General features: G+C 37.8%; 4 protein-coding genes across 5 annotated transcripts in view; 3 read left to right on the top strand and 1 right to left on the bottom strand.

Moving 5' to 3' along the window:
• Window positions 1–304: 304 nt before the first annotated feature.
• eif3f (eukaryotic translation initiation factor 3, subunit F) lies at window positions 305–2,910 on the top strand. Its single transcript, XM_024279046.1, has 8 exons — window positions 305–465; window positions 722–792; window positions 1,588–1,667; window positions 1,743–1,880; window positions 1,961–2,052; window positions 2,203–2,339; window positions 2,474–2,587; window positions 2,768–2,910. Exons 1-8 carry the CDS (start codon window positions 312–314, stop codon window positions 2,846–2,848), a joined length of 867 nt encoding a protein of 288 aa, XP_024134814.1. The 5' UTR covers window positions 305–311; the 3' UTR covers window positions 2,849–2,910.
• Window positions 2,911–3,013: 103 nt separating this feature from the next.
• LOC112150633 (MICOS complex subunit MIC26) lies at window positions 3,014–4,107 on the bottom strand. Its single transcript, XM_024279059.2, has one exon. The coding sequence runs from the start codon at window positions 4,030–4,032 to the stop codon at window positions 3,439–3,441; it is 594 nt and encodes a 197-aa protein (XP_024134827.1). The 5' UTR covers window positions 4,033–4,107; the 3' UTR covers window positions 3,014–3,438.
• Window positions 4,108–4,332: 225 nt separating this feature from the next.
• Window positions 4,333–7,537, top strand: dnaaf6 (dynein axonemal assembly factor 6). The gene is made up of 6 exons (XM_024279072.2): window positions 4,333–4,708; window positions 4,781–4,847; window positions 6,404–6,509; window positions 6,632–6,728; window positions 7,094–7,179; window positions 7,362–7,537. Exons 1-6 carry the CDS (start codon window positions 4,610–4,612, stop codon window positions 7,489–7,491), a joined length of 585 nt encoding a protein of 194 aa, XP_024134840.1. The 5' UTR covers window positions 4,333–4,609; the 3' UTR covers window positions 7,492–7,537.
• Window positions 7,538–9,111: 1,574 nt separating this feature from the next.
• The window catches only part of pip4p1a (phosphatidylinositol-4,5-bisphosphate 4-phosphatase 1a), a 31,216-nt gene continuing 30,707 nt past the window's right edge, over window positions 9,112–9,620 (top strand). The window contains exon 1 of one of the 2 annotated variants that reach the window (XM_036216385.1): window positions 9,112–9,441. In XM_036216385.1, the coding sequence (XP_036072278.1) occupies window positions 9,330–9,441 (112 nt within the window). In that variant the 5' untranslated portion in view covers window positions 9,112–9,329. The remainder of the gene's footprint in view (window positions 9,442–9,620) is intronic. The other variant, XM_024279083.2, reaches the window with a different exon arrangement.

Here is a 9,620-nt window from a genome sequence, read left to right as displayed (position 1 = left end):
TAATTCACTTACAATGTAACCGCATTATCGACAGTGGACAATTAAAAAAAATATGTTATATACATTTCTGCTCCAAACCTAAAATATTTTTGTTCAAATCCCCTTTTAAATATCGAAAATGAATATATTTTGAATTATTAATAATTTTAATAATTTAAAGCATTATTAAAACTGAAAGATAACCCAAATACAACACAAACACTCCCCTATGTGTCTATATTTAGTCATATTAATGAAATATTTGTGAGTTTATTTTTAAATCAGTTTAATGATTGCTGGCTTTTCGGCCTCCAGCCTCTAGGTGGCAGTATATGTGTTCGCGCGTGCCGGTGACCGGTCCTCTTTTTTTCAAGATGTCGGTGTACGGGCCGGTGGTGAAAATCCATCCAGTCGTTCTCGCTTCTATCAGCGACTCGTACGAGCGAAGGAATGAAGGAGCCAGCCGTGTGATTGGAACCCTTTTGGGTAAGCGGTAATATCGTGTTTTCGTCGTGTCGGCGGGGATGAATGTTTACAGAGTGCCGGGGGTGGCTAGCATACGGCTAGCTTTAGCTTGCTAGCTAGCTAACGCGTGCTGGTTTACAAGTCCAGCTGCTAGCCGACATCTGGTTAGCATCTTTTAACATTACGACTTGTATTAACATATTAAATAGCATATGTTCAGTAATTATATACTTAAAATAAAAAACGTTTAACATGTCTGTTTTTCTCTCGTTTTCAGGTACAGTTGACAAACACTCTATTGAGGTGACGAACTGCTTCTCTGTCCCCCACAATGAGTCAGAAGATGAGGTAAGTTAAACTTTAAAGAAATGTAATGTTTTTGCACTTGAACTTAAAGTAAAAACGTATTTTTTAATTAAAAAACATCTTGAAAAAAGCTCGTTTTATTTATTCCCATCTCATCAAGGGGGCTCCAGATGGAAATAGCTAAAATCTGTCATATTTACTTGACATTTTTAATGTTAATTAAATGGGATAAGCCCAAAGGTGAAGAAGATTATCATGCAACGTCCCTTTCTATAATCAACATTTATGTATTTATTTGTACCGTTTTAGCATGAAGTCTAAATGCACTTTAACAGGAAGTGTATTTATCAAAACGATCTATCTGTACCTTAATTATTTATGTACTATTACTGCTGTTGTGATCAATGCCGGCGTACAATAATTGTGTTGCTTAAAAAGGACAAAAAAACAAACAAACTAGAGTTTGTCTGATTTCAACACCTGAACCTGTCAAAATGTTGTCAGGTCAAACTTCAGATTGTTATATAGACATTGAGTAAGGTTTTTTCTAACAGACAACTTGCATGTCTTAGCAAGTGTTTGAGTCAATTCAGTTGAAAGATCCAGTTAAAAATGTTGATTTTCGTATGCATCTAATATTATGATTGGTGTGACTGTTCTGGTTGATCTTTTTGCTTAATTTGGTGACTTAATCAGAAACGACAATTTCCAACTTGTAGCCCAAATCTCAGTCATATTAAAAAACTCAGTCATTTGTTTTCTCAATCTCAAATGAAATCTGCAGATTCTCTTTTTCGAAGGAGTGATCATCTGTCAAATATGTCCTCTTGACAACAGGTCGCTGTGGACATGGAGTTTGCAAAAAACATGTATGAGCTTCACAAGAGGGTGTCGCCCACGGAGGTCATCATCGGATGGTGTGTTTGCTGTTTGTATGCGGATACCTTTATTCAACGGGTATAGTTTTAAAATAAATTACCCTTTTCCTCCAGGTATGCCACGGGCTTTGACATCACTGAACACTCTGTGCTCATCCATGAGTATTACAGCCGTGAAGCCTCCAACCCCATTCACCTGACTGTGGACACAGCATTGCAGAGTGGGAAAATGAACATCCGGGCCTATCTCAGGTAAGCAGATCTGCGTTGCACTTGTGTGATCATGTAAAGGCAGAGAGGAATCTGAAGGTGTTTGTGTATGTCTTACACAGCGCACAGATGGGTGTGCCAGGGAAGACCGTCGGCGTCATGTTTACCCCACTCACCGTCAAATATGTCTATTACGACACTGAGAGAATAGGTGGTAAGTATGAGATACTCCAGTGGGATAAAACATTTGAGTGTTTGGATTAAAAAAAAAAAAGTATGTCACTGTTTCAAAAATACATGTGTTTGTGAGGATTGTTTGAAGGTAAATGTACATTTACATAACTGAACTTAATTTTGTTTTAAGTGGACCTTCTTCAGAGGACACGGGAGGCTCCGAGTCGCTCCAAAGGTCTGACCTCTGACCTGTCCCAGGTGGCTGGAGCTGCAGCCAGGGTGCAGGACATGCTGACTACTGTGCTGGCATACATTGAAGATGTGTTGGTGAGTATTCAGGCTGCAACTAAGAAAATGTAACACCAGAAAATATATAGGAACACATCCCATGTTGGCACATTTGACAAAGTGAAGTCGATGATCTCTGGAGGAATGCTGTAAACCTGTTGGATCTGTTCCAGGCTGGTAAAGTGGCAGCAGATAACAGCGTCGGCCGGTTCCTCACAGACCTGGTCAACAAGGTGCCGACCATCTCACCTGAAGACTTTGAGAACATGCTCAATTCTAACATCAATGTAAGTGCTTTTCCAGGTAGTTTACATCACAAAATGCACGACTTTTTTGACCTATAGTAACTTATCGAGTTTCTGAAGATCAAAATAGTCCCATGTCTCCATAACCGTAAAGCTGGAGCTGTTTCTGTGAAATTCCGTTATTTGCATTTTCAACATGGAAATGCTTCTGTTTTGCTGCAGGACCTGTTGATGGTGACGTACCTGTCCAACCTGACCCAGGCACAGATTGCTCTGAACGAGAAGCTGGTGCTGCTCTCCTGAAATGAACCCCTATTTAAGTTTTGTATTTTTTGGGTGAAGCAAATAAAAATGTTAAACAGTCACATTGTAATCTTTTCTTTGGGGTAGGTGGAGTTTACAACCTAAAATGTACGACAAATTAAGAATATATGGTGAGTATTTTTGTCACATTAGAGGTCATCCATGTTTTCTGTTTTGAAGGACTTTATTTCTTATTGCAGATTGTAAAGAAGATTCGCTCAAACGCACAAAACTCTCAGTATACAGTAATAAAGTGATAAATCATTAGGAAACAATACTTTCAATATATTTACTTTCTTTTTTGGTTTGTACTGTAGGTTTTCCCCTCTTATTTATGTAACAGTAGACAGCATGTGAAATAGAGTTAAAGTGTTTCAAGTATTTTTATCCAAAGCAAAATATTGATCTCCTTTTACATTAAATATACATTCCAATCAGAAGCAGAGGTAAATCATTAAAGGCAAAGTCTGGCCTGAGTAAAGCATGAGGAATAGTGCAGACAGAGTGAACCCGTCCGGGTCCATCTATTAGAAAAGCTGCTGCTGAGGGATCCGTTATTGCTGCGTGGTGACATCCGGTCCGTCCGTCCGTCATGGTTTCGCTTCTGTCTTGCCGCTCTTTCCGTCTTTGCTCTGCGGGCTGAAGATCTTCTCCGCCGCAGCGAAGCCCCGAACCGCGTATCCGTACACCGCATCCCCGGTCGACCTAGCGATGGTCACCGCCTCCTCCGGGTAGTACATGGAGGCGGTGAGGGTCATCAGACCAGCGGGGTAGATTAACTTCTTAACCCTAGAGCCTCTTGCGAGGAATAATCCGAGGACGCCCGTGAAGCCGATGATTCCCGCCCGCGCGTAGAAGTCCTTGGGATGGTTCTGCAGGTAGACGTACGAGTCGTTTCCGGACTGCACGAGCTTCTCCATTTTGGGTTTCAGTTTACCGTAGGTGACCTGGCACCATCCCGTGTAGGGCTCAACTAACTTCCTGAGGGTGGCGACATGCTCCTCCAGCTGTCCCGCCGCCGGCTCCACATAGAGAGGCTTCTCCGGAGCGCTGTACAGGGACAGGTCATCCAGCTTTAGCGGGGCCGCGGGCTCCTTCTCCCCGCCATCTGTAGCTTCAGCAGCCCAAACGAGCGGCAGCACGCGCGCGGCTCCCGGCATGGCACCACCTGTCACCTTGAACATGATCCCTTAGGGCCATACATCAGCTACGGTGTCCGCGGAGGGTCATGATTCATGACGCCGCCTACCAGACAGACGATGGTTGTAAAATCGTATTTGTTCATTTAAATGCATTAAAAAAAACTAATTAACATTATTAAAATTTGCATTTCATTAAAACTTTACATATTTTTATAAAAATATATATATATTTAACTGTTTGTCATAAACAGATATATTTTTAAAACAATTTATGTCTTAAGCTAAAAATGTCTCCACACACACTGTTACAAAATTTAAATTTAGTAAAAACAGCTTTTTCTTAAAAAATAAAAAGGACCTCTGTTAATTTAATAAATTCCTTTTACTTTTCTTTCTTTTTTTGGCGGTTTCCATGGCAGCCGGAAACCCTGTTGTTTCCATGGAGACGAGTCAAAGTTGTAGACGCGCACTTAGCTAGCATAGCAGCTGCTAGCTTCAGTATCGGTCAGATATTACTCTCGTTGTGGTATTTTAAATATATTTTATCAGTATTGTTTGTGTTTTTTATAACTTTTTGTGTTTGAACTTTTTACATCTGTTGAATTACACGTTTTTCTCAATGGATTATGTGGGATTATCATCCGGGGAGACTCTCAGGGCTCTGTCTGCCCTGTTATCCAGCACGCAAGATGACGAGGAAGAGGAGGAAGACTGTGGCGTAAGGTCTAAAAATACTGATGCAGAAAGATAAACAGAAAATATGTCAATACTTTTTTTTTTAATTCAACAGAAGGTGACTCCATCTGCACAGCTGGGTCCTGGACAAATAGGTCCCCCTCCACAAAAGCATAAAGAAGGTAACTGAGCTTCAAAATTCACTTTTCCCATGATTTAGTTCAAAGCTATATTTTTGGGTTTTATATTTCCATTCAATATATGATAAAAAAAAGAAAAAAAATCATTTTCTAAATTTGCTGGTAAGCAAGAAACAAATAAGGACAGCCTTTATTTGGCCTCTACCAGAAGTCTGCAACCTGCAGCTCCAAATCCACATGTGGCTCCTTTATCTCTCCATGGTGTCACCTTGACCAAACATAAAATAAGTCAGAGATACTGCTGATCCAGACATGTCGACCGTCAGAGTCAGCAGCTCCCCTTAACCAAAACTACCTAAAGAAAACAAATAAACAAAGCCCACAAACTAAGACTACCAAGATCCAACCCCAAACTAAAATAACAAAACCCAGCAGTGGAAGACTGCCGAGGACAAAGATGTGAAAAAGAAAAAAATAAATTAATAAAATAAAAATAGCAATTCTTTAAAGTAAAGATGACTTAATTAGCAATAATTTAACTTAGATGAGTTAAATGTATAAATTGATGTCTGAGGTTCACATAGATGATAAACTATGTAGGTTTTTACATCCTGTTGACCTGAAGACGTTTTGCTTTCTCAACTCTACCCCCAGAATGAACAGATTTTATATATAAAGAAAAACTTTGGTAAAAAGTTTGATATTTTATGAGTTAAAAGACCATATTATCTTATGCTGCACAACATTGGTTACTCTACACTGAGATGATCCTGTTTGGCACAGAGCAGCTTTTCTTTTGAAAATAAGTTAAAAAAAAATTTTTAAATCAGATTTTGAGAGATGCTATGTTCTTTTTATATTTATGCTTTTTTTCGTGCCAAAAAATAGAGATAATTCTATTTCAGTATTAAAAAAAGAAGGTCATACTAGGTTTTGATCAGTAGAAAATGAGCCCAAATGGCTCTTTTACTGTCAAAGGTTCCCGACCCCTGGCGTATACGAAGGCTCGTGTAATAATAAAACAATACTGGGGTTGACACAATTCTGAACCAAAACTGAACCGTGAATTGAATTGTGTGGAAAGTGAATCCTTGCATTTCTATTACATACAAGTTTGCTTAAGTTAAAGCGTCAAAAACAACTGTGTTAAATTTATGAAACATGTTTTATTTATTGTTTTATTAGATCACTCTAGGTTTTAGTTAAAGTTCTCTGAAAGTTTTTTTTTCTTTATTGTCACTTGTTTATTAGCAAATTTAAAAATGATCTTTCAGAATTTTTTTGTTCTGTAAAACACAAATCAGATTTGGAACTGAAAACCAAGACCCAAAAATCAAAGTTTGAACCGAATTGTGAAGAAAGTGTATCATTGAATCCTTAATATATGCAAAATTCCTTCTAAATTAAGCATACCAGTTAGTGTAAGGATGCAACAATTCACTTGTCCTATGATTTGGCTTTAAGATTTAGCATATGCTTCAGTTTTCAATCAAGAACTGTGACACCTCTAGTGACCATTCATAGTTGTTTATCTCAAACTTTTGCAAAATGTTGTTTCTTAGGCTAAGTGTGAATTTGCCTATATGCTGTTGACATAGAGCTAAGTGCCAGCACAGAGAAGAACAGCAAGGATATCTGGAATGAGGAAGAGGTGGCTGAAGGCTCTCCATTCATCGACTTTGCCGACCCGCGGCCTCAACCTGAGTGAGACTCAAATCCAACATACATTCAGGCCACCAGAAAATGTTAACTGTTATTGGAAATGTGTAAACTTATTGTCCAGATCATGTGCTGGTTGAATATTTTATATCTAATGTCTTGTGCAGGTATGAAATTATCCTTAAACAAAGTGTGGGAACAGAAGACGTGTTTTTTGGCCTCAGTAGGAAAGACCCATCCTCCATGTGCTGTGAAGCCTTGCTGGTACCATTTTTTTTATTTTTTTCAAATAGTGCAGTTTATTTTATAGTAAATTACAAAAAGAAAACAAAACGTAGATCTGAAAATCACTTTGTAAAAGTGTGACAAAGAAACAATGGAGAACATATTAAAGAAGATAACTCAAAATGAGTTTTTCTGAGCACAAATGTATGGTGAAATGTTAAGTTAAAGTCGTTGCAGGTTTTATGTTTCATCAAACTTTTTCATCAAATCTTTTTATTTCCTCCTTTGAACCTAAATTCACATTTGAGTTGGTAATGGATTCACATGAAACTGTAGAAAATGGAAAATGTTCATGTTTTTTTAAAGACTTTTTAATATATGATACACATTTTTGCTGCTTTCAGGTCAAAATTAAACTTCCAGATACCAGAGCAACAGATGTCATCTTGGATGTAAAAGAGAAGTTCCTTGATCTGAGGACACAGAAACAGTAGGATATGCTTTGGAATATTAACTCTTATGGTTGAGACTCTGCAGATCAGAGCAAAATGTTTCCCTTTAGAGACATTTCCTTTTATGGAACTTCGACACTTTGATTGCTTCTTCCTAAAGGACTTTAACAAACTGTGCTCTCATCCTCTTGTTTTAATTCTTCTTTCTTCTGCCCATCAGCAAACTGGGCCTCCATCTTCCTCATCCCGTCCATGCAGAAGACAGCCGAGCGCAGTTCTTCAGTGAGAGGGAAGAACTGCAGGTGACTCTTCTAATTAAGCGCTCCATGGATTTTTTCAACAAGCAATAATGTAGCAAATATGTCGAGAGCAAATAAAAATTGTAATCCATAAATATTCCTGTGAAGGCTACTTGTTTCCATAAAACTTTATAGTTAAAAATAATAAGTAAGGTTATTTTTAATGCAACTCTGAGGTTAAAAAGGAACTCACTTTTTTCTGAGTTATTTTGCATCTGGAAAAAATAAATACATAAATTGGGATAAAAAGGAACCTCTATAATCCACAAAATTGACATTGCTTCAAAAAGTAACCCAATATATCAATAATAATCCAAGAATTGGGTTGAATAAATAATCTAAGCGTGTGTGATAGTAGGACATGCTTTGAGCTGCCTCAAGGAAATGAAAAGCACTTTATAAATAAAAGTTGATTGATTGATTGACACTTCACAACATTTAGTAAAATTTAATGGGATTGATTTATTATTGAGTAACCAGTCATTGAAAACAGAAGATTATCATTTTATTAATATTCAAAATTATTATTGTTATTAATCAAGTGAATACAATGTTTTTACTGTAGAAAAAGGCAGTAAATTCATTATTAAAATAGTTAAATAATTAGAAAATGCAAATAAGCTAAAATTCATCAAACTTTGATTAATTTTGAATAAGACATGATCAATATACACTCAGAATCATTGCTAAATACCTTACAAGCACAAACCATAGTGTTATTATAGACATTTGTTTGCTAGAAACAAATGTGATTGTGAAGTTGTAAACATATTTGTACCTTTTTATTATTAAGTCAGAAAAACGATTAAAATAGTAAAACATAGAAGTAGGACGTAGTTATACAAAGGAATAGTTGATATTTACTATCAATGTTTTAAAAAACTCCAAATAATGACTAGTTTAAGTATTTTTAAAAACATTTTGTAGAAGCAAGATTTTTCATGCATGATTGTTTTTTTTTTAATATTTTTTATGGTTTAGAAGAAGAAATGAATCACCTCAACAAAGCAATTAAAGCAGTTAAATACTCTAGATTCTTATTGGATGAAAAACGTGTTTCTGTCAAGAGATTATTTTTGTTGCCACTGCTCTAATCAATTTTATATGGTTTGTGTTTGTAATCTATGACTTTATTCTCCTTTAAACAGCTTGACATGTTTGGTGCATTTTCTAAATCAGTGCAAAAGCAGAATTAGACTTGAGATTTAAATAGAAGGTTCATTAGTTATACTTGATATGAATCCAAGAAATCCAATTATAGCTCCTTCAGTCAGAAATGTTAACATGTTGCTGCAGGAAGAAGTGTTTACACAGATCTTTCTCCCATCAAGTATTTGACTTTACAGCTCCCCATAGACACGAATTATTGTTTTTTCAGTGTATTTCTCAGATTAATCCCTGTCTATGTGGTGTCATTCATAGAGCCATAGTAATAATGTATTTATTCATTTGTGGGTTCAATAAACTTAAACTCTATTCTATTCTATTCTATTCTATTCTATTCTATTCTATTCTATTCAAGTGAGGCTTCTTGTTTTAATTTCCATTTAACTCCAGAAAACTATAAACATTCATGTTTTTGCAGTGAAATCATCGTAGAAAGTTGTTTATTGTGTGATCTCATTGATTGGCTTGTTGTTAGAACTGCTAGTCGTGAATAAAACAGATTCAAACTGCAGAGTGTTTCTGGACATGACGGCCAACACGAGCGCTCGCGCGCGCTTGGAGCATCCCGGCTGTGCAGCGCCACACCCCCGTGCACGGCTACCGCATCAGCGGCGTCGGTGGTGGTGCGATCATGTGATGCCTGCATTTCCGACACAACAATACAACACCGGATCGGTCTGCAGCCGCGCTCCCGCTCTCCCCCTCCTCGCCTCGCTGTCGGTATGGCGGACGGAGAGAGGTCCCCGTTACTGTCAGATTTAGGAGACGGTGCTCTCGGCAGCGGTAACGGCGGGATTTCTCCTAACACCGCGTTTGTACCCAACAAACCAGAGAGTGAGTATCCATGGTGCCCTCTCCTCCACCTGACTCCAGCTAGCTTAGCTGACATGGGTTAGCCTCGTAGCTCAGCTGTGATGGAGGGGGTCATGTGGCACCACCTTAGTCCAGAATCTATAGCAGTCTTTTGGGAGCTTTACCTAAGAGCTTCCCGATGGGAAAAATAAATGCGCGGT

This window comes from Oryzias melastigma, linkage group LG17, assembly GCF_002922805.2.
Source record: "Oryzias melastigma strain HK-1 linkage group LG17, ASM292280v2, whole genome shotgun sequence".
NCBI classification, from domain to species: domain Eukaryota; kingdom Metazoa; phylum Chordata; class Actinopteri; order Beloniformes; family Adrianichthyidae; genus Oryzias; species Oryzias melastigma.
Note: the sequence above shows the minus strand (reverse complement) of the source record. Positions and strands in the feature narration are given on the sequence as shown.

What these genes read in the sequence shown, in the direction of transcription:
- eif3f (XM_024279046.1), top strand. Translation starts at nt 312, where the DNA reads ATGTGTTCGCGCGTGCCGGTGACCGGTCCTCTTTTTTTCAAGATGTCG. An exon ending in CGACACTGAGAGAATAGGTG is followed by an intron (nt 2,053 to 2,202) that starts GTAAGTATGAGA and finishes TTTTGTTTTAAG; the next exon opens with TGGACCTTCTTCAGAGGACA. An exon ending in CATACATTGAAGATGTGTTG is followed by an intron (nt 2,340 to 2,473) that starts GTGAGTATTCAG and finishes GATCTGTTCCAG; the next exon opens with GCTGGTAAAGTGGCAGCAGA.
- LOC112150633 (XM_024279059.2), bottom strand. Translation starts at nt 4,032, where the DNA reads ATGTTCAAGGTGACAGGTGGTGCCATGCCGGGAGCCGCGCGCGTGCTG.
- dnaaf6 (XM_024279072.2), top strand. Translation starts at nt 4,610, where the DNA reads ATGGATTATGTGGGATTATCATCCGGGGAGACTCTCAGGGCTCTGTCT. An exon ending in TCCACAAAAGCATAAAGAAG is followed by an intron (nt 4,848 to 6,403) that starts GTAACTGAGCTT and finishes CTGTTGACATAG; the next exon opens with AGCTAAGTGCCAGCACAGAG. An exon ending in GACCCGCGGCCTCAACCTGA is followed by an intron (nt 6,510 to 6,631) that starts GTGAGACTCAAA and finishes TGTCTTGTGCAG; the next exon opens with GTATGAAATTATCCTTAAAC.